At 42.5% G+C, this 24,127-nt stretch overlaps 1 protein-coding gene across 3 annotated transcripts in view; it reads right to left on the reverse strand.

Moving 5' to 3' along the window:
- Nucleotides 1–1,948: 1,948 nt before the first annotated feature.
- AMOT (angiomotin) overlaps nt 1,949–24,127 on the reverse strand; it is a 58,307-nt gene continuing 36,128 nt past the window's right edge. For all 3 annotated transcript variants that reach the window (XM_027696222.1, XM_027696224.1, XM_027696223.1), the window contains 9 exons: nt 23,074–23,218; nt 21,619–21,711; nt 18,886–19,031; nt 9,337–9,486; nt 7,663–7,853; nt 5,634–5,756; nt 4,754–4,986; nt 3,696–3,920; nt 1,949–2,654 (listed from right to left, as the gene is read on the reverse strand). In XM_027696222.1, the coding sequence (XP_027552023.1) occupies nt 2,554–2,654; nt 3,696–3,920; nt 4,754–4,986; nt 5,634–5,756; nt 7,663–7,853; nt 9,337–9,486; nt 18,886–19,031; nt 21,619–21,711; nt 23,074–23,218 (1,407 nt within the window). In that variant the 3' untranslated portion in view covers nt 1,949–2,553. The remainder of the gene's footprint in view (nt 2,655–3,695; nt 3,921–4,753; nt 4,987–5,633; nt 5,757–7,662; nt 7,854–9,336; nt 9,487–18,885; nt 19,032–21,618; nt 21,712–23,073; nt 23,219–24,127) is intronic.

Genomic DNA, 24,127 nt, shown 5'->3' on the forward strand with positions numbered 1-24,127 from the left:
AACAATGAGCTGCAACGAGGATAAACCAATTACATTTACCTAAGGAGACAATATTGATTGGGGAAAATCAGTTTTCTAAGAGATTTTACCTGTAAAGGATCCAAATTTCCCCAGATGTTTTAGAATTAATGTGAATCAAGTGAGTTGGAACCTTTTATCTAGAGCCCTACAGTTGTGAAACTTCTTCTTTCACACTGCAGAGAAGTATTTGTAAAGATGGAATATAATTTTCCCTGACTTTAAAAGAACAGAAAAGCACTCAAACCTGCTCTGAGACAGAAACTCAATGGCATTTTATCTCCCTTGTTGTTCATTCTAAGCCAAACCCACAAAATATAATATAGATATTTATGCTGCAATGGCAAAAAGATGGGACACCTTGAGCTAATGAGCAAACCTCCTGCATTTCCAGCAACTGTGGAGGAGGAAGAGAAATCACTTCAAATCATCCAGGGTGGACATAACTTCATATAATGAGATGGGATTAAGCCAAGAGAAATAAATGTAAGACATTCTCAGGGATGAGAAGGAAGAGGCTGTGGACAGTTTGCCTACAAAAAGGCAAACTCTACAAAGTTTGCCTGCAAAGAGGAGAACTGATTCAGAGGGAAAGAAGGTCTGTCACTGTCCAGAGAGATGTTGTCCCATGTGGCACAGACAGTCAAAGCCTTGAAGGGCAGCTCTGAAATGTCTGAAGTGGTGCTGGAAGGGGGTTTGTGCTGCCTGGTAGAGCAGTGACTGCTAAAGGCACACACACTTAGTGCATCTCTTACCTTATACACTTGGCCATCTCTGGCTTCTGTGGGACTGGGGATATGGCCTGAAGAACACTAACAAGGAGCAAATCTGCTAGAAATTATGGGAAGTGTTTTCCTTGCAGCTGACCTTTAGGCACCACCAAGTCCCTTGTGCAGCAGGCAGAAGGCACCTCCTTTCCCCTCCCAAACCTCCACTGTGAAACTCAAGTGGTATCTGTTGATCTGATTAAGGCCATTTCAATTGAACATCACAGCAGTAATGTCAACTAAGGAAGAATTAAAGACATTCACTAACTGTTTGATGATTAATTGCTGGATTTCCTTATTTCTGAGGTGAAATGATCAGAAACGAAAATCTGGCTACTCTAATGCTGCATAGAAAGCTGAAACTAGCCAGGCTCCCCATGTGAGCACTGGCTAAGGAAATATTTTAACATTCAAGTACAAAAAGAATAGTTTTTAATAGAAATTAATATTGAAGTGTTTTAATAAAATGCAAAGACAGTAACAAAAAAATACTCATGTACTTCTATTGGTCTTAATATCTCCTTATAGTGTCTGTAACCAAAGCACTGCTGTGCTAGTTCCCAAAAATCTGGAAGTGAATCTCATGACTTAAATGTGTAACTTTCTTCTGTGATGCCCCTGGGACTTTAAGCCACTCTCTCCAGTTAGATGAACTAAAAAAGTACTTTGGAAGGAAAGAACCTTCCATCTGAACCTCTACACAGAGTTTCTCTTTAAAGCTCTACCTCTGAGGCTTTGCTATATGACAAAGAATCCAGCCTCTCCAAACAGGAGGGACATACAAAGTAGAGGGGTACTTGAGAAATAGAAAAATCTGCTCCAGAGAAACATCTCCACAGATGTAGTAGGTTAAGTTGCTAATAATGAAAAGCAACAGGTCTTCCCACTTGCACTATGGTAAATTTGGAGTAGTTCCACCAAAGCCAATGGAATTACAATGACAGAAATCTGATCTAACAGATCAGGACCAGGCCTGTAAACTCTCCTCTTTTAATTTATGTAAAACATGAATGCAATATATTATTTACTATCCACTGTATAAATTACTGAAAAAGTACTTAAGTATAAAAGTGTGGCAAATCTTGCAATGAAACTAAAAATGTGAAATGCAACATTAATCACCGGAGTAATTTTTTTTAACAAAGAAATAATAAAGAAAGAAATTTGGGAAGTAAAAAAAAAAAGTTACCACACTGAAAATGGAAATCTTTTCAGCCTATGAATATGAAATACCTATTCTGAGTTCTTACACTGAGAGGAAACAGGAAGTGAAAGGGAATCTCCCTTGATCCCAGCCCAGATTTATAAAAGCTTCTCAGAACACCTGTTTTCTAAAACCATTAAGTGATGCTCACAACAAAGTCCCTGGTTCTAATCACTATAAGGCCATTAAGCTCACCTTACTGCATTTAAGCTGGACATGTAACCAACACCTGTGAGAGCAGGTACTTTTGTTTAAGAGACTTTAAAAATACTGAAATGAAATTTCAGATGTAGCACACCTAAGTTCTAGGGGTTTTTTCCTCCAGATATTATCAGATACGGTATTTAAAAAATAAAGGGGGAAACTTTCAAAGAAAAAGTGTTATGGGTTTTTTATAATTTAGAACAAATTATAAATTAACCTGTCCATACTTTTGAGACATAATATACAAGAGCAAACAGATGACCGTTCTTTTATTACGCAGGTACTACATTTTTTTCCCAATAAAAATGTCTTTTAAAATTTCTTGCTACTGTTATCCAGCTCAGATCTTGGTACAGGCTTTCAGATGAGGTATTCTACCATCTCTCCATCTGGAAGGTCCTGCCCCATGGTCTGAACAGGGGCTTTTCTTTCAAGAGTGCTGGAGTGGAAGAGTGGCCCATCTATGTGATGAGGAAAAACAAGAGACAGACAAGACAATTATAACAAGAAAGTTGTAATTTCAATGAGCTTAGAAATATGACATTAACATTTTAAAAGTAATTTTCTATCATTGGCCAAAGACAGCTAATAACTTATTTCATTTTTAAAAATTCAATTCTCTATGTATGTAGCCAGACAAATAAAGATATTTTATCAAATTCCCTTTGGGTGCCTCCCACCGATACACAAATCCACATAAAACTGGAGTGACTGCATTTAAACCAATGTAGTCAGCATAGACTTTCACCACCAAACCTGCCCTCATCTCCCTCGATACCCATTAAATAGCATAGCAGGGGCACGATGCACAGCAGCCCAGCCAAATGCACTCTTCCATAAAGAACAACATCATTGTAATGTGTCTGTAAGGAGAAGAGGCAAGGTTGTGTAATCCACATTGATTTGGCAGAGTGGGCTGGAAAATGAGCAGCTCTTGCCAGCTCAGAGCTCTGTGGGAAGCAAATTCAGCTTCTGTGACAGTCACTGTCAACTGGATCTGCTTGTGCCAAGGCTGAGGCTGGTCCTGCGACCAGGACAGTGAACTAGACAGTTTCATCATGATAGTTCCCTTTCCTTCTTCTTCCTCCTCTTTTCTGAGTCCACTTGTCTTTGAAAACCCACTCAGTGCAATGGCCACTTTCAACAGCCCGTTTTCATATGCTGTTAAACCTCACAGGCTGCTCACACTTACTTCAGAGTCAGCACTGACTCAGAGACTGTCCTGGGATTTGCATCTCCCTGTTCCAATTCTCAAATCTCACTGCACCTCTCTAACCAGTGTGTCCATGCTTACACTAGCACTCTTAAAGCTATTTTTCCTTCAGAGCATTTGAGACCTCTCAGAACACCGCCGTGCTTGCCTCCAAAACCCACCTGCCCTCACAAAAACGAGCCCCAGTTTGCCTGAATTGAAAAAGGGACATCAGGGCCCGCCCCACAGAGCAGCACTGATGGTGAGTGGGCAGCAGGGACCCCCTGGGACAGCAGCTGAGCCCTGTTACCTGTTTTCTCTGCACTGTAGGTCAAGCTGGTGCTGGGGAGTCGTCCTGGGGTAGGAGCTGCAGGGGAAGGTGCAGCTTTGCTCTGTTCACTTCCCCGGTCTGTCTGGGTGCTGCAGTCTCTGCTGCCTGTTTTTGAGTGGGCTGACAGCAGTGGTGTGGAAGGAAGGACGGGAGAGGGGGTGGAGGGAATGGATTCGGAGCGATATTCTGTTCCCAGCAGAACACCTTCATGGAAAAAGGGAAGGAAATGTCACAATCACAGAAAACTAACTGGCATCAGCTCCTGTGCCCCTCTGCAGTACTTGCTCTAGGATCTCAAAAGTGCTCCATGCTTCAGGAGACAGCACTAATTTACCTTTCCACAGCACCTTTCACCACTGGGTGCTGAAGTACCTGAGGAACAGCAGCATCCTCGTGTTGCTGCTTGCAGGTGGGCACTAAGAGTTACCTGGCTCTAGGCACTGGCCCAACTTTGGCAGGGTAAAACTGCACACTGAAATCACCTGCAACAGGGTCTCATTCACATTTCAGGGTCTTTTACTCTCAGAGGGAGGCCTTTGGGCCTAACTTCCTCCCTGAAAAAAAAAAATCATCTAGGATTTGCTTTGTTACAACTCCATTTCTCAAAACAATGCTGTTGAGCCATTCCAGACAGGAGTCATGTTAATGCAGGCACAGCACTACAGGATAGTAATCCTGATTAGCATCTCTGCTCCTATTCAAAGAGACTTTACACCTCCAGCCAGCCATAACACCCAACCAAAAGCAAGTGCTTGAGAACTCTGAAAACTGTATCCCAAACATCCCTAATGTCAGGTACCAAATTGGGAATAAAGATCACACATTTTAATGAGAGAGCCTGGACATCAGAAGTCACTGTTTCCCAAAAGTGATTAAAACAAGCAGCTATTCCAAATGTGTCCCATCTTGCTTGCAGTCAGTTTTACTACATGCCAGGCCAGCTAGTCTGTCTGTCTAACACACCTTCCTCTGCTGCTCCTCCTCCCCTCTAAGCAGTGACCTGCGTATCTGAATTGCCACTGGTACTTAAAAATTACCCAGGCTGCCTTTCCAGCTCTTGTCCTCCCTCTTCTCCTCCAGGATGGGAGTGCTGCTCAGCGTTGAGGAGTGGGACAGCAAGCCCGAGCCAGCGTTGGAGATGGACATGAGGGACTTGGCAGGTCTCATGGAGCTGAGCTGGTCTGTCTTGCCAGGCTCCTTCCGGGAGCGCTGCTGCAGGACTTTGATCATGGCATCCTTCTCAATGATCTGAGCATGGAGAGTCTTAATCCTTTTTGGGAAGTAAAATGAACAATTTTACGAGTCTCCTGTCTCCTTGGACTGAGGCCTCAGTGTCCCCATGGCTGTGACTAGGACCCTCTTAGGCATTTTGGGAGGTGGGAGAGAGGATGGCAGTGAGATTGTTGTCCTGGACACTGGCTGCTCACTGGCCCACAGAGCAAATTATGCACAAGAGAATGCACTGAGACACCCACCCACCTTTGGCTCCTGGAAGCTGCTCTAAACAGCCATGGAAGTGGCTTTGAGACAAAGCTGAGAGTTATGGCCAGGACATGAGACCAACAGAAAGAAGAGGATTATTGACACACTCTGGGGAGTCTGCACTGGACCTAACTCCAGGGAAAGCAGTTCTGTGAGACTGTTAAGAGGTGGTGGAGCCTGGGGTCCCTGAAGAGAGAAGAGGAACAAGCTAGATGCAAAAAAAATCTAAGACAAGACTTTTTTGCATTAGCCCTCAGTATCAAGACAGATTTTGGATTGCTATGCAGATACTTCCTTGGCCAGATGAGTGTGTGTCATCCTACATTGTTGCTGTTGGTGAAGATACAAGAATTGCTGGTTCTGAAGTGTCTACCCAGACAATTAATGTAAAATCCCTGTCCCAAGGAAGCCAGATAGGGCCAAACTGCACTTTACCTTCCCTCCATGTCAAGACATCTCCTGTTGGCAAGCAGGATCTCCTCCTCCTCCTTCTGGATGCGAGCTTCCAGTGAGGTGTCATAGCTGGGGTTGGGCGAGTGGCTGATCACTGTCGTATCCCTGAGAACAAGCAGTACAGCAGATCAAGGACCTGACATGTTTGCTGCTTTCCTCCTAGCAGCACAAAATTGTTGCTCAAAAGTAACAAACAGGAATATGCACTTTTTATGAGTTGAAGCTGGCTCAGTGTCTTCCAAAAATCCAACTCCCAACTTCATTAGTGTCCTAATGAAGATTAGATTATAAAAACATGCAAGTCATTACAACAATATCCTGTCCATCTCAGGCCAGTCTATAATCTAATGTAGATTAACTGCACTACTGTAAAGGGATCAATGAGGCAAATCCAAGGACATGGGGAAAGGGAAGGATATAGAACACCAGGTGTTTTTCTTCAATTGAAATAGCACAAACTTCACTGCAGATATAAAGCTTTTTCCCTTCCCCTTCCAACAGTATCATACAGAGAATGTGAATATCAAAGGGAACAAGGCATGGAAGTTTCTTAAGCAGTCCTAAGCAGCTTGGTCCAAACACTTGAAATGGGCTGAAAACAGTTTCAGGCTCACTCTGTCCAGTGCCTGATGTTAACACTGTGATAGTTGTTCAGTCCACTAACCAAATCATAGTGAGTATTTCATTCTACTTGTGAATGTGAAGGGCATGAGAAGGTCATTTACCAAATAAACCCAACGTGACCCAGATTCCTGCCTGTGCTTTAAAGCATCCTTCCTGCAACCTCAGGATGCTAGTTCCCACTATGAAAGAAAAGGGAAAGAAATCTGTACACAGCATAGATGAGGTTGCCCCTGAAATTAGTGGAAGCTCTCCCAGCAGCAAGATGGAAATGGAAAAGCAGAGGCTGGCTCTTTCCTGACTGGACAGCATTTTGGTTCATTTAACAAAAGCTGACCAGCAACACATGCCCTCTCATTCCCCGATAAACAATAGACCAGGCCCCTACTTATCAGCCCATGCTGAAAATATAACATGGTCTCTAAGGACAAGCAGCAGCAAAAGCCTTTAGGGAATCTCTAGGGAGGCAGAAAACAGTGCACAAGAAGCATCAATATGCTGAAATAACAGCTTGCTTCTGGAGCAAGATAAGATAAGTCTTTAAACGCTAACACAGCAGCTCTGCAACTTTACCCCTGTAATTCCAGTATGATCTTACAAGCTGGAAAGCCAGCAGTGATAACAGCCCTATCTGGATTTGGCTCATGAAACAATCCACAATAAAATCTGCCATCAAGAACCATAAACCAGAGAGCAGTGAAATTACATGTACACAATACCTAACGCTAAGGAGCTGCACTCCAATACTCCTGTTCACCAACCAGCTGAAGCACTCAGGCCTATTTACAGCCATAATAAGTGTTTCTGTACAGTTGTCTTGGAATGTGAACTTGTTACCAAATTTCAGACACCCTTCCCACCCCCACAAGCAGCGCTCTCCATACACAGCAGAATGTTTGGAGCAGAATTTCCTAGTAGATGTTTCTGGTTAGTAACCATGTTGAGGACAATACCACAAAGTAATTTGCAAAAACATTCTGGAGAACAAGGAAGCCATTCAGGGTGAGTGATGTGAATCACCAAGCTCACCCCATCTCACATGACTTCAGAAAGGACTGATTCCTGCTTTAAAAATAAAAAACCAAACCCTTTCTCATACACCTATTTTTGAATCAACAGCTTCTAAGAATGGCTCAGAACAATTCTAGTCCGGAAAATGGCTCCTGCACGTGAAGGAATCTTCCTCTGGAAAAATGTTTCTAATTGCTGGCAATTCCACAGCTCCCAGAAAAAGCAGCCAAGCTCCACTTCCATGAAGAAGTCTGAGGAGCCGTTCAGAACACAAGGCAAGCGATCATGGGAGGGTGGTATGACAACATTCCTTGGTGGGAAATATGACATTCAACTGGAGAAAGAAAACAATCCCAGTACTATGAAAAGTCTCATTTACCTCTGAGCAGCCACAGTTGCAGCTGCATCCAAAGCAAACTGTCTCATCACACTTTCCTCCAGGTATTTCTGTTCCCACTTGGTCATGTCAGCTTCCAGAGCAAGAATCCTTTCTTCCTTCTCCCGCAGGAGCTCCATGAGCGCCGTGGCGTTGTACTCGGAGACGTTGGCAGCCTGAGATGTGCCCTGACGCTGATTCCCAAGAGAAAAAAAAAAAAACAAAACCAAAAATAGAAGTCTCAGGATGCATCTGTAAGAATCAGGGTTGGTTGGTCTGCTTTTTGTTTGAAGGGCAGAGGCTGCTCCAGAGCAGCACTGCTCTGACACAAGAAGCCCCCGAGTGAAATGCAGTTGTCTGTGCAATGTTGGGCAGACTAATAAGCAAATGTCTGAGATGCAAAATACTCCTAAGGCCTTTTCCCACGTGCAAAGCCCAAAATATGCATCCCAGAGCTAGATTACACTATTCAGGTGTGATGTGTACAGCCCATCCATGATGCCTAAAGTAACATCGACCTACTTCCAACAGTGTTTAGCAAAACACTAACTAGTATACAAGAGCTATCACCCCTTTTAAAAAATACATCAAAAATATTGTTAAAGGATTTGGTCATTAAATTAAAATTATCAGTGTATACCTGGGGATTAAGTAGCTGGGGATTAAAATAATTCATTTCTAAAGCAACATTTGGAAGACAGGCAGCGTTCCCTTTCAAAACAAGAGTGGAGATTTGCTGAGCTAATAGTTCAATGGATAATCTGGGATTAGCAGGATATTTGACTTCAAAAAAGTTTTTTAAAAATTCAAAAGAAAAGAAGTTGGGTGGACAAGCTTTTTTATGCTCAGCTCAGAATTTTTAACCATGACAAGAAAGCAGTTTATTGTGTTTACTCAGGCTCAATGCAAAAAGTTGTTTAGAGTACTTAATCTTCCAAAGGTAGCACAGAAAAGTTTATCAAATTACTGTAACTCCTACTAAAACCAATACAAAAGATTTAAATATCCATTCGTATGCAGAGGTGAAAGTTGGGGGATACAAATAACCTGAAAATAGATGTGATTTAGAACACAGGCCTGCATCCTATTTCTAGTAAAATTTACAGTTCACCTGTGTTTGATATAGGTTGAAGTAAAACTTCACATCCAATTCATAACACCCCTGCACAATGTACTCCTCATTCATTCTTTCCACTGAAAAAGACTCACATTACACTCAAGAATATAGTCTACATTTCCATCAACTGCATATATAGAATTGGTTTTGCTGCTTCAGTCTTGTGTGGGTTCTTTTAAATGCAGAAGTTTTTTGAAGGGCCTCTCTTCAGACCAGTTGTTAATGAATTTTATATAAAATCCCAAACTGTGAACAAGATACTAAAAATAACTTCAAAGCAAATATAACCAGGATACTTAAAGATAAAACAGCATCTAAGCTATATGGCTGTGTCTGCACCCCGGCACAGGATGTACCCCCTGTTGCTGCTTACCTAAATTTTCTGATTAAAATAGAAAATCAGGTAAAAACGATACAACAGTCAGCTAGAGTCATGGATTTGCTAGCAAAAGAAACATCCATTAATAACACAAGATGACAAAAACCCCACTGCCCTTCTGTTCTGTGTGGTGTGGGGTGTGGTGTGCAATTCTACAAGAACCCCAGGGGAACAGGGGTACCTGCTGCATCCGCAGAGATTCCAGTTCTCTCTCCAACCGTGTCCTCAGCCTGTGTTCCAGCTGCTCCCGCTTCTCACACGCTGCCTGCAGCTGAACCAAGGCCTGCTGCATCTTCTCCACCTTCTCTACATAGACCTGCTTCTTTTTGAGCTGAAATAAAGGAAGAAAATGCGACATAAACTAAATAATGAGAATGAGTGAGTGAACTTGTGGCTTTGCACAGCAGCCAGGAGGATGTCCAGATGACCTGCAGCACCTGAAGTGAGCCTACAAGAAAGATGGAAAAAGACTGTTTACAAGGGCCTGGAGTGACAGGACAAAAGGGAAGAACTTCATACTGACAGAGGGCAGGGTTAGTTGGGATATTGGGAAGAAATTGTTCCCTGTGAGGGTGGGGAGGCCCTGGCACAGGTTGCCCAGAGAAGCTCTGGCTGCCCCATCCCTGGAAGTGTCCAAGGCCAGGTTGGACAGGGCTTGGAGCAACCTGGGCTAGTGGGAGGTGTCCCTGCCCATGGCAGGGTTGGGTAGAATGGGATGGTTTTTAAGGTCCCTTCCAATCCAAACCATTCCCTGACTCTATGATTCTATGACTGATGTCAGTGAGCCTCAGACTCCTGCTCTAGACTCAGCCCTCAGGATTTTAGAGGTCTGTCCCATCTCTGCTTTCCTGATGGGTATATTTGTCCTTTTTGTCCTCGACAACCCCATAGTAACGATGGGGAAACTGAGGAAAATACATGTTGCAAACATCTGAGAGCAGCAACAGACCAGAAAGGGCACCTGGGTTCATAATATTGTTTGAGTGAATTGACATATGTTTCCAAGGTAACTGCAGCAAAGACAGTGTTTAGAGCAGGTCCACAGTCTGGGAACACTTTCAGTGCAACACTGAAAATTGCTGGCAGTTATATTAATTTTTACAAGATTAAGCAGAAACTGATTCAAAACTTGTAGGATCCTATTCCAGTCCCATAATAATAAAATAATAGGATGAAGGCACACACCAGCCATGTCCTGTGCTCTCCCCATACTGCAACCAGGTTTATTCCAGCAGCCTGGAATAATCTTGGCCCAGAGTGACCTGACAAGTCCTGCTCTGGTCTTGGCCTTGCCCTTCCATCCTCCTCCATCATTCATCCTGCAAACCAAGCTGTCTCACAATAAGCAACAAAAACTACCATGCTGACCCCCCCAATAACTGTATTAGCAAGGTTAATACACAGTTCAGGCAGAAAAAAACCCCAAACTAATATATGAATAAACTAAAAAAAGAATAAAAACACACTCGGGGGCCAGCTCTATTTTAATACAGGGAATACTGGACACCTATGGACATTACTTTCTATTAAGGAAAAGACTAACAATTGCAATTAGCTGGCCTTCTGCAGCAAATCTGGGATACTGCTTTTGTAGCTGTGATTGTCATAAACCCTGAAATACAAAAACAGCAGGAAACAGGCAACTTTTCCCAACAGTCGGAGCTGAAGTCTAGAGAATGCAAAACACAGACTCCCTTATGTGAGTTCAAAGAGCTGCTCTACAGCTTCATGGAAGAAAAGTCCACTGAGGGATATTAAAGACAAAAGACACCACTTTGGGCTCAGGAAGTCCTTCTTGGAAGTGGAAAGTATTCTGGGAAAGTATCACTGCTTGTTGGCCCCATTCTGATAATGCTCCCTAGGAATCTGCTCTAAGTTTCAGCAGACATAGGATACTTTGATCTGAACAACACGAGCCATTCTCACATTGCACCTTTGTTCCAAAAAGGTCTTATCATGTGTTTCTTCAAAACTTTTCCCTTTTCTCACTCTTCGTTCCTCGAGGCAATGCAGAGATTGCAATGTGAATAGCAGAGAGAGAAAAATCTCCAAACACTATTAATCCCAGACATGGTATCCTTTTCTTCTCTTCATAAAGTCAGCAGGCATCTAATCTCACAGCGTGAATGTTGCTGCCTTAGAGGATTTTCCCCCAACAAGTATTTTACAATAAAAGTTACAATAAACAGTGAGCAATCCAGCCAAAGGACTTCCCACCAGTGCATGTACAGTAGAAAGGTATTTTTATTCGATTGCTCAAGATTTCAAGCTTGTTTGGAATGCAACAAGCAACATTAGACTTAGATTAACAGCAGCTCAAAGTGGCCAAAAGAGAGAAACTATGGGGTTAGCAGCAGAACCTAGAAATGGAGAGCACCCAGTATCTTGGATTTTGACCTGGACAAGAGCAAGGAACAACCTGATAAACTCACTAGCAGTGAAATAGTATGCATCAAGCTGAATAATAATATCTTGCAAATCAGCTCTCCTCCCCCTCTCTTCTGGACAGGGGGATAAAAAAGTTGAGGATGCGGTGATGCACATTTAGTCTCTTATTACCTACTACAAAGCATTCAAATTTCTGAAAAGTTTTTTAACACACAGGCAAAATCCTCCCTGCAAAAGCAGCCGCTGACAACATTATCCTGGTTTCAAAATTAACAAACCTGAGTATGGGTATGGGTGGATAAACGTTTTGGCCTGCATTCAAAGAACACCAAGAGACCAGCCAGAAAGCAGAACCAGGACACAGAAATTCCACTGAAACATTCACTTTGAAAATGCTCCCATCAGCCAAACCTGCAGGTGGAGAGTTGCAACACAAGCTGTTGCCCAACTTCCTGCACTGCCTGCACATGCCTGACTTGGGCACCAGACCCAACGTACAAGCACAGCTTGTTCAGTGGCTTTGCAGAAAGACAGCATTTTCTCCCCCTTCATAAGGTACACCTCATCTTCCAGCATCAGGAAGAATTAGGAATGTTAGAATATTTGGGGCTTATGTGTGTATTTTTTTAACAACTTAAAAACGAGAATTAATTCAGGAATTCCTTTAAGTAATTTTCAGTTTTTTGGAACCCAGATGTTCCATAAGCTTTAAAAGCATGGATGTGCTCCACACAACTCAGCTTTCCTAATGTCATCTGTCAGAATTATCCTTTATCTCTAGGATTGTTTCATTTCACACACTCACTGCATGTTCTGGCACTTTCATTTCCAGCTCTGCCACTCTGCAAGTGTTCGTGAGAACAATTTACCCTTCTGTGGACCAGGACTCTCCAGGAGTGGTAGAACTGAAATCTAATTTTTATATTTTTTATTTCTTAATCTTTATGACTTCATCTGTCCTCTCAAAGTAAAAGGGATCAGGAACGATTTTCCCAAGCACAGAGGGATTTCATTACCATAAATTGAGAGTATGATCTTGTTTTCCTAAGACAGGAATTGGAAACAATTTCCTGAGTATTGCCAGGGTGCTGAAGACACAAGTAAGTTGGGAGGAAGGAAAAAAAGGCAGCATGCTGAGGCTTGTTCTTGGTCATTTGCCATGGATTCCCCACCCTCTCTCTTCCATCACAGAACCTTGGCTCAGTGCCAAGGGCCACAACAACATCTACCACAGCAGAGATGGCATCAAAGGATGCTGGAATTCTCTCCTCTGCATCAGGCCTTGCAGTGAACACGTGCTCTAGGTAAGAGTTCATTCCCCAAGCTTTACAAGGATTCAGTCACACCCTTCAGTATGTCATTTTAAATAAATTTGACAAGATAGTAATTTCTCTTTTGATGGTACAACATTTAACTAAGAAGCAAACTCATGTTCACGTAATGTACCATAACTGCTTTCCCTCAAAGGGTGCTCTGAAAATGCATTTTGCTCATGAGGATATCTTTATTATAACAGCTATTTAAGATGTAAGATCTCAAATAACCTCAGTGCATGTCTGGAAGCACAGCAGAGCACTTCAGCATGACTGTATCCCTTCCCAGCATTTCCTGCAGCACAGAGCACAACTCTATTAATATCATTATCTTCTTCAGGTCTATCCCTGACTGCTTTGGAAAATGTCCTAACCAAGAATCAGAGGTTATATCAGGGCTATAATTTTATCAATAATATTTTCTAATGAAACCAATGTAAACAAGAGCATTCACTCTCCAGTTCCCATTTACTACAAAGCTTATGTAAATTCTGCAACAGGACCAAGGACAAGAAAAATAAAGAGGACCAGGAGTGGCTTGGGCTCTGCAGAAATCCAGTACATGAAGTGCAAAGTGAAGCAGGGAATATCCCAGGATTCCCTGGCTGCCTGATCAAGTATTTCTGGCTTCATTTTATTTCCCCATTCCTTGCATGGTCTAAAACCAATGGCCAAGGATAAAGTTTTCCTCTCAGAAACAGGAGTACTTGATTATTATTACAACTGTCCAGCAGAAAGGGGATTAACATTCTGAAAGCCAAACAAATCCTATTCCTCCATTTCCTTAGGCTTTGACAAACCACACAATGTCTTTCAGGGATCCCAAGTTCTTGCAGAAGGAAGGCTGGGAAGGGGGCCCAGAGGTTTCATGCACAGGGAGCAGGGGTACACAGGAACAACGAATTTTCACTGTCAAGTCCCAGGGGAGGCTGTAACATCTTCCAACTGGAGCTGCCTGTGCAGGACAAACACAGTCCTGGACACAGCAGGTGAGGGGGAAGGAGGGATCCTCTTTTTGTAGAGATCATTGCTTCCAGATGCATTACTCAGCAAACATTTTTTCTGGGGAAGAAGAGAAAACTTCCTGCATAGCCATCAATGATTCAGAACTCCCCCAGGCATTTTGTCAAACCCAGCCATTACCTTCTTCATCTTGGACAGCTCCTGTTTCAGCCAACTGGTAACACTCGTCAGCATCTGCTTGTCTCCCACCCACTATTTCTGATGTCTTCAAAGTCCTTGGTTTAATATATTCAGGGTGTTTTCATTACATTCTGGGTTTATCCTAAAGCTGAATCCATTCACACACAGCTGAAAATGTGTTTCCCCACAAGAATTTGCCTGCTATGGCAGAAATGTAGTTAAAAAATGAGACAGCAAGCACGTTCAAACCACCTCTCCCTCATGCAGTTGGAATATATTCCTCTAGGATGCCTTTGAACCCTTGGTTTGTTTGAATTCAGGCCCAACAAGACACCACTGGCCTCAGCAAGAGCTCATGCTGAAACAATTTGGTAACACTATCCTCTTGCTAGGGAATAGTGTTTGCTGCATGGGAATGTCATAATGTCGTCGCTCCGTTTGTTTGTGCTAAAATAAGTTCTAACTCTCAAAGCCACCTCTGGAAAATCACTAACTGGCACAATATGTGAGATAGTGACATAGCAGTAAAAAGCCAGTTCTGTTCTGTTACAAGAATGTAGGTCATTAGACACACACATATCAGTTACAGGGGAGAGAGGGAGTTTTCTCTCCTCTGCACCCTACCCATCCAGGAAGGACAAGCCATCTAAAAAGTGTCCCCTTTAGAAGCAGCTCTGTCCTGAAAAGAGTATTTTGTAGCTCTCAGAGTCCAAGCATTTATGTGAGAGAAAGCTATGGAGACCAGGAATATATTTTTATAGACCAAGAAGTGACTGGAAAAAAAATAGACAAGCCTTCAAGCACACAGCTCTCCTTTGGGTTTCCTCTTGTGCCAGAGCTCTGTTCTGAAAGTATCTCAGACAAAGCATATAAAGTACAGTAGATGTCACTGGGAAATGCATTTTCACATTTCCCTGTAGACAGAACCCTTGGTGTTATCAGAAATAGTAGGTTATTTCTCTCCTACCAATAGAACAGTGAAAAATGAATACAGTATCTTAGCCCTGATATCTATTTATGTTGAAGTCTGATGGCTGAAGGACCTTATAAATACAGGCATTTTTGGAAAAGATATTTCATTCAAACTAGTTCTCTCTGTCAGCCCTCAATTTCCACCCACATGAGAGGACATCAGTCTCCTCTTTTCACTGCAAGTTGTGTGAAAGAAGATGGCAAAGAGTAGATATTTTTATCTTCCTGGAGGTAGTCACTATTTTTCAAAGCTGTCTCAAGACACTCAGTAAAACAGTGGTTTGTAAAGTGGTGGAGCAAAGGAGTACAAGCTACACTACTGCAACAAAACCCACAAACTTTCTTTGAACTGAAGTTTGGTTTTCCGTGGTATGAATTTAACCAGGGTAAGCAGAAATGACCAAGTTCAAGAAAAGCTCTGGAAATTCCTTTTTTTTTAAAAAAAAAAAAAAGTAAAACCAGTAGCAATTGTACCCTCTGCACCCCGCAGTTGTGGTTAGATAAAGTATTTGGCATCAAAGTCCTTCCTGCAACATTACAAGCCTGGTAAGGGCTGGCAATAAGTCAGCATTTACTCAGTCTGGGGTGGGTCAGAATGGTCCTTTCTGCAAACACAGCCATTCTGCCTCTGGCCCAGAGCAAAGCCAAGTTTAAATGCTCCACCTGCTGAAGGCTCTCAAGGTGTATGCAAGCAGATGCTGTTTAAATCATAGTACCGTGACTATTTTACAAGCTCACACATCCAGGCCACCTGTGACCAGCCACAAACCTGCTGCCATTCCAATGTTTCCATCAGAGTTGAGACCATCACAGCAATCCATGCTCCAAAATGAGAATTTCCCATTGCTTTAGCTGCAGCTATTATCACCAACCACTTCTGACCGTGATATAGGTTTTTAAGTCAATGTACATATGTTCAATTTATCTCAAATGTATTACACATAATGAAAATAATCTCAAGTTTTGATTTTAAAAACCACAGACTAATACTTCACTCGAAACAATTTTAATAGGCTGATGATTTATGCAAAACTGTGGAATATCTACTAAAGGGAAGAATGAAAATGCAGAAGTGAAAATAGGGGGTTAATAACTGGGTATCTTTAAGGAGAGTAGAGAAGTATAAAGTTTAAATATTATATATAAAACATACATATGTAGCAGTTCTGTTCTTAGACATATTTAAGTTTGCTTTAAATATTTATGATCAATCACCCTTTTTTGCACTTTGCAGAAATAAACTCCACACTTTCAAAAACTTTAATGGCAGCTTGTTCTAAATTTGAAGAGCCATTTCACCCCTACAAACAGGGAAAGTATTCTGTGAATGTCTACTTTTGCTTCCAACTGCTTCATACTATACTTCAGTATCTCCAAGATCATTCCTTTCTCCATCACATTTAGCATCCCTTTATCTCTCCTTTCACTCTAAGTTGGATGTTAAAATTCAATATATATAAACCCTCAAAGCACCATAGGAGTAGACAAGTATCTACATTTTGCAGATGGGTGGTTTTGCCCAAACTGGCAATTCAAGCAAAAGATTTTTAAAAGAATCTAAAGTTGCAATTCCAATGCAACATTTAAACTGTTACGGTGATATAAGGCTTATAGTTCTCCTTAGAACAGAAATATTCTTCCTATAAAGAATCTGGTGCATGCAAGGTAGGGTTACTCTGCTTAATAGGAAGTCAAAACGGAAAGGGAAAAACAAAAAAGCTGAAAAGTTACATTACAGGATGCAACAACTGAAATGTGCACACCCCCCTCAGGCCCTGAGCCAGAGTAGCTGCCAAACCTGAGCATAAGAAACTCCACCCTCCTCAGCTGGACTAGTCACAGGGACAATTACAGGGACCAGTCATTTAGATTAAGTAGGCATTCAGATGGCAGGAATAAAAGAAATAATCGACAAATTGCCCATCTCCTGGTCACTGAATGTCACTCACTCAGAAGGATGTTTCCAGTCCCCTCTAAACGCTGCCCTGAGCTCTGAACAGCTTGTCTGGCTGCCTTTCCCAGGGTTACCAAACAGCCTGGGGATTTGAGAACTTTCCACAATTTAACACTAATGAGGCAACAAATGCTTTATAATCCTAAGTATTTAATTAAAAAATGATTTGAGAAACCTGCAAAATTGACTCTTTAACCTTTGTTTCCCGTTTTTTCCCCTCTCACCTTTAGAGAAACGGAGAGTTAATTCCTGCTCCCTTGCTGAGATGCTTCCATATTTATCTGCAACAGGAAGGGTGGCACTTCCTGCACACCCTGGGATTCGAGCAAAGGTTGGATGCATATGACCACGAGCCTCATGGAGGGTATTTCACTCTGTGTTAGTGGACATGTGTTTTTTAAGCTATCGTGCAATGTAGCCCAGAGTCACTTCCCTATTTTACCAATCTACTTAGGCAGCAATACTTTGCTTCAGCTTTACTGTGAGAGAGCCAAAATTAGTGCCTGCATTGAGGTTCAACCCAGGCAAGTGCTGGCGCAGCTGATCACAGCACCTTCTATACACATTGACTCCAAGCAGGTGAATAGTTCCAGGGAAGTCACAAGGATGTCCCGTGTACTTGGAGTTAGTGACACACAGACTTTTAGTGTAATAAGGTGCTGAAATTTGAATGAAAGCCAAAGAATTCCCATACATTGCAGAATCAATGACAGAATAGTTCTAGAGCCAAAGAGAATCACGTCACGTGTAAATAAATTACCCTATAACCTAATGCTCCCTGTCCCCTGAGTAACCAAGGTGCAAGTCAGCCATGCCAGGCTAATAAGGTTATGACAGCAGGTAACCCTACAACAACATCCTGGATGAGCAGAGCAGATCCAGGAGGAGACATCGAGGAAAGGCTTCCATGAAGCTGAAGAGATTAAAGAAAGGGGCGAAAATTAAGGACACCAGGTAAAGAGACACAAGAGGGAAAGGGCTATTGAGGCAAATAGAGAGTCAGAGAAGAACAAGCTAAAATTAAGAAAGCAGCTACATCTGTACCTGGGAGAGGAGGATATTCCCCTTGTCTTTGATCATTCCTCCTCTCTTGGCACAATGGGATCCTGAACAGAGAGAAAAGTAGAAGCAGACAAGGGGAGGGTTTGAGGAATGTCTCTGAAAGCAGCAAAATTCAGGTGCATAGAGGAACAGTGCTCAGCTGAGGGTGATGCTGAGTGCTGGTAGGCAGGGAGAGGGCAGAATGGGAGAACAAATCAGCAGTGAGGAAGTGTGCTTGGTCATGACATTTCCTCCTGAGACTCTCCAAGGAGGAAGAGTAGGAGTAAAGGAAGCAGAGGCTGAGAGTGGGAAACGGGGCCTTTGAGAAGAAAGAAGTAGGCAGGAGGAAAGAGGACGGACACTGTGACGCAGAAGGGCAGCGAGGTGAGAGCCATGAGTGGCAGGGACAAAGCTACAAAAGCAGCTGCTGTGAAAGCTGCCCAGCTAAGCAGCTAAAATGCATTATCCCCTCCTGGGAGGAAAGGTAGAGAAAACAACTAAGGTCGTGCCCAGCTTATTACAAATGCTGGGCACATCCAGAGATCTGCACTGTCCCCACACCTGGCAAGGGGACAAGCTGCATTCATCTGATACTATTTGAAAGTCCATCCAAATCTGAATTTCTGCCAAGTTCAGGAGGTTGCCAGGGCTGAGATCTCAGTTCCAGCCCACTTTTACAAGTTGAAACAAAAAGAAAACAAAATATGGCTGCTTAGACAAAAGCACTTCCAGGGAAATACAGCTTTGTGGCTTATCTGTGCACAGTTCAGCAGTTTAGCTATTCAACACAAAGCTAAGCAGATATAAACAGCTTTGAAGAAAGCTGATTTCCTTAAAACTTCCTCAAGACAAACTCATTCCCCCAGTCACTTTTACTGGAACTCAAGCTACCCCAATTTCTCTCTCCCAGCATCCTCACCTCCTCCTCCAGTTTCACCACCTTGGCCTGAGCGTTGTTCAAGGCCTGGTCTCGGATCTCGATGTGCCGTCGTTGGTCCTCGTTGGTGGAACGTGCAGCAGCCAGTTCTATTTCCAGTTTCTCTTTTTCCCGCTGGGTTTCCTTGTCTATGAAAACAAAGAGAGAGTTACCAATGGACAGCACTTGTCTCTGCCTAGCTTTCAGGAGTATTTCACTCCAGAGGGGAAGGAAAGATTGTACTGGAACTTCTCACAGGAGGGAATGCAAATCTAGTGCTAGGGACAGAAAAAAAGGACATGGCTTTCAAGGAAGAGAAGGACTTATAACCCTGAAAAACAAGCATGGTACCTTCAAGTAACAATGTGCCACAATGACAGTAAGAAGGAATAGAAGGTGCACCACTTAGTACAGTTAGTCAGTGAGGTAATTTGCTGTGATTATGCAGATGGTTAGTGAAACTTGGCACCTCTTCACATCTGAGCTTTCAGTGGTGGAAAACAAACTGAGTAATTGTAATATCTCAGGCTGGGGAGAGAGATGGCAGACTTCTGTGCCTGAAAAACTTGTGCTCCTTTTTTCCCTGCTCTGTCCAGGGCAACTGTCCCTTTTCAGAGGAACCCTCAGCTGTCCCACTTTGCTGGCAGTACCATCAGAGGACTCAGAAAACAAGTGAGCAATGAGAACTCCTGAGTCTTCCCCTTAAAAATGACACCCTGGGCCAGAACTGAGGCACATATATCTGTTTGGTCACTGCTCAAAGCAGACCTGCAGTTTAAGAAAGCCTTTTGCCCAGCACGGAGAGTTCACATCTGATGCTTTAAAGCCACCCCAAGCACAGCAGCTCATTCTTTTCTGCTGCTCTCCAGAAAGAGCTGGATCAAGTTGAAGCAGCAGTGCTGTTTCAGGAACAGGGCAACTGCCTTCATAAAAAAATAAATAGGATAAAAATAATTGTGGACTGAAGAACTTATCACACACGGGTGTAAGGCAAAGCCACAATGCAGAGCTGATGTCCTCTGTATGTTGTCATTCCCAGCTCAAGCCAACCAGCAACAATGATAACATTAACCCACTTGCTGGATACATAACCACAGAATACTCCCTGGAGTGATCTACACCCAGCACTGATGACACCAGAGAAACTGCATTCCAGAAACCAATATCCCACGACAAAGGAATGAGGACAAGGAGTGGAAGGCTTGAAAAACAGGAACTAGGTGCTGGGTGTTAGAACAGACTGCATATGGAGCATACGGGCCCGTTTGTGCAAGCATGTGCAGAACTATATTTACAGCACCACAATTACTCCCTTTCTTCTGCCAGCAAAAAGCCAGGAGCAAAGCTTTAGCAACAGGGAGAAGCTCAAGATTCCCTTCTGCTAGGGAATCGGCACAGCCCACACACAGGTTGCAAAACAAACCTGTCCACCACCAGCACCCAGAACTCTGCAGAGCAAACCCTGACTGCAGCTCAGAGCCAGCCCATGACACAAGACACAAGGACAAAGGCTAACATCACCTGTCTATTTTTTAATCCATTTTTTCCCAGCATTTCTCCTCCACCCAGGAGTGAGTTGCTGACAGCGTGAGCACATTAAAGTGTGCTGCAGAGACTGAGCTGCAATGAGACAGGGTGGCATTATGCCAGCAGGTATCAGTCAGTGCCAGCAGGCTATTTTTTAATCTCTAAGTGCTTGCAGAGAGCCTTTTGGAGTTTTGGTGCAGATTTTTCCCCAAATGAGAACTGCCTACAGCACTCCTAGAAATGCTGGGACTGATGAAACGTAGCACTATGGCTTCCATGTTCCTCCAAAAGGAGAAATGGAATGGGAGGCCTCACAGCTTTGACCTTCCCATCTCTTTGGAGGCATCTATGAAGCTCAATGTCCACCCAACCAGTCTGAAGGAGAGACTAAACTCACAGACTTTCCCCTACCACCAGGAGTTTGGAATTCACCCCCTGACAGCCACTTGTTTGCAACATAAGCCACAAGGAATAAGCAAACAGGAACACCAGCTTTTGTCAGAGTAGCAGCAGTGTGTGTTGCATTACAGAAAAACTCTATTTTGCAATTTTATTGTGCTACCTTTTCATGTAACAATTGGAGAAAAGTGAGCGTTGTCAGAAGGGTGGAGTACACCATGGGATGACAGAAAAGTTGGCTCGTCACCATCAGCCTCAAGACATTTCAGTACAAAGGGAAAGCAGCATTTCACATCCGTCATTTTGGTTTGCCTTGTGATAAATCCACTGCTGTGGACAGAATTCCTGACCCTCATCCAGCCCAGCAGACTGCAGGAGTGTTCATCCCCTTTATTTTTGCTGAACAGGATAGGGCAGGGGCAAATAAAAGAGGAAAGAGTCAGGAGACCTAGCAGGCTCCAGTGCAACTGGCCTTGACTCATGCCAGGACTCCTGTCATCCTGGGAAGGTTTAATTCCAAAGCTTTCAAGGAATAAAATAGGTGGATAAAATATCCTGTAAATTATGGGGTAAACATTAATTTTACAGTTTAACTGTAAACTCCCTTTGCTGTGAAATCTCTAATAAATTCCATCAGATGGGCTTTACATACTGACAGAAAAGGAATTCTTGAATCCCTCCTCCTTTCTCCACTGCCAGTTTTGGACTGTCACTGAGCTGATTTCTGTCCTGATAATTAATCTGCTGCACTGTCCTCTGTCCCAGGATGGCTGGAGCTCTCCACTGACCCATTATGACTGTGTAACTCACTTTGTGCAAAGAGCTGAGAGATGGTTTTCCGATTGTCTTCAGACCCCTCAAACTCCTTCTCCGCAAGCTGCTTGTTGGCTGTCTCCATACGTTCTGCAAAAATTTTCAATAGAAGCAAACTAAATAAATAAAAACTTTCAAGCGTTAAGTTACATCTGCTCAGGGCATTTCTAATGCAAGCTGGGGGAATGGATCTCCTAATTCTACACAGTCTAAAGTAAAATGCCCATCAGAAGCTGGCACTCACTTTTGAAATGTTTCTAATTATGTCCTTGAAGAAATACGCTCAATGAGACAAAACAGATTAAATAAAGTTCCAAAGAAATTCCTCTAAACAATTATAACACAGAAGAAGTTTGGTTTTTCAACTTATACCTTTACTTCTTCCACACAATTAAAAGATTGTCTTATAATTATCCACTAAAACTTAACAGAAGATTAAATCACTGTTGTCCAATTACCAGACTTGAGGGAGTAGTGTCAAATGCTAAGAACAGCTCAACAGCTCTGCTGCTTCAAGATGCTAGAAATATGTATCAGTCTACAAAAATTAGAATGAAATGTGTATGCTGTGTTCCACTCTGAATAACATTATTTAATGCAGATGTTTGCATACTGTCCTTCTCAAGGACACTGGGCACTGCATGGCTTTACTTCCTGGATGCAAAATAATTTCTGGGAGCAGGCTCTTAGCAAGAGACACAGACTCTCTCTTAGCAGTGAGAGCAGATGACATGCAGGACAATCAGAAGGCTTCCATAAAAAATTAAACTTAAGTTTAAAAGACTGTGCACCTTTAAACACCTCAAATTGTGGATGTTTTTCACCTTCCCCTTTTGGACTAATGCTTAAACTTTTACTCCTGTTAAGGTCAAACATCACTCTCCCCTGCCAGCCATCATGCTGCTTCAGCCTCTCAGCAAGAGCCAGACACTAATAACATCTCACTCTGGAAAAGGAAGGGAGATTCAAAAAACCAGATGCCTACATTGATAAGGAATGACAAGACCTTCAGGAAGAACAGACAGTCTGCAGTTTGTATGTAAGTGCAAAAGGGTTACTGGACAGGAAATCAAGTGAACACGCCCGGTGTGGGATTAGGCAGTCAGCAAAACCTCTTTCCATTTGTGTAAACTGAACAAATTGTACAAATTATCTTTAGGATATAAGACATGAGAGAATTCCAGGCTTGCATCTGGTTTATGGTATTTGGCTTATCACATGCTTCTTGTCAATGAGAAACAGGCTGGAAATGAAAGACTACAGCACTCTCCTAAACCTGTTTTTTCAATTCTCCCAGCAAGTGCTTCAAATCTGCAACTACTGAATAGTCCTGAGTATCCCATCATATTCCAGTTGTGTCAGACACAGTGAATTCTGCAGCAAAATGCTGTCCTGCCGAGGAAGTATAATAAAAAAACCAACACTGATGAACAGAAGTTTTACTTCATTTACCTCTTAGATCCCTGTTGAAATCATGAAGCCTTCGAATTTCTCCTTCCAGTTTGTTCCTCATGGCCTTTTCCAGGGCATCCCGCTTAGAGGATGATTTCTCCAGGTTTTTGTACGCCTCTGAAACTTGCTGAATTTCTGTTTCCAGCTGCAGTGGAAGTGAAAACAAGCACTTACTATTTTATCACTAACAATATTCACTCGGTCCCAGATGAGATTACTTTCTCTCAAGTGTTCTTTATTGAGAGAAACCTACACTTATACACTAAGCAAAACAACACTCTCGGGTCTGGATCCATCTGTATAAAGAATATCAGTGTCTGAAACAGAGTTCTGGACCCTCCTTCCAGACTCTCACTCTGGTTCCCCAATATGAAGAGAACATGGATATAGCAAACTGAAGAAGTGCAAATGTAATCTATTTTTTTTCCAAGACTGGGGCAGTTTGACACTACAGTTAGTTTGGGCAAAAAACATTTATGTAAATAGCTAATGCAATATCAGGTAAGTAAAATTAAAAAAAAAAAGGCAGATTAAACTATGTCAAAAAACCCCAGTGACATACTCTGCAATTCTGATGAACTCTGTAGATAGTTGTAATGGTCCAAAATTCACAATAAAATCTCCTGATCTTCTATGTTTACACTCCTACAACTTAGTTGTGCTTTTAAATATGCAAATTATAAATGGGGCAAGGGAAACTTTGCAGTAGAATATGTTCTATCCTTCTTTCTAGCCTTCAGTGTAAAGTTTCTCTGATCATTCAGAGCAGAAGGAGATTCACTTCTAACTCTCCTCACTAGGCATGGTTTGCCATGGAAGTGTGGATTTATGTTACAGCAAACCCCACTAGCACTGTCTACACCAAGTAATCAACAGGGAGGTGGAGAGAAGTGCATTTTTATCCTTCTGTCATTATCAGGAAGCTGTCAAACACTTCTCTAAAGCATTTCCTTGTCAGGAACCCTCTAAAAATACAATAAAACAGACTTATGTTCCTGAAAAGAGGTACCATAGCAAATAATGAGCATGGAAAGCCATGCTGGTCACCTGAACT

The sequence above is a fragment of the Neopelma chrysocephalum genome, unplaced genomic scaffold, assembly GCF_003984885.1.
Source record: "Neopelma chrysocephalum unplaced genomic scaffold, ASM398488v2 Primary Assembly neopelma1_105, whole genome shotgun sequence".
Taxonomy (NCBI): domain Eukaryota; kingdom Metazoa; phylum Chordata; class Aves; order Passeriformes; family Pipridae; genus Neopelma; species Neopelma chrysocephalum.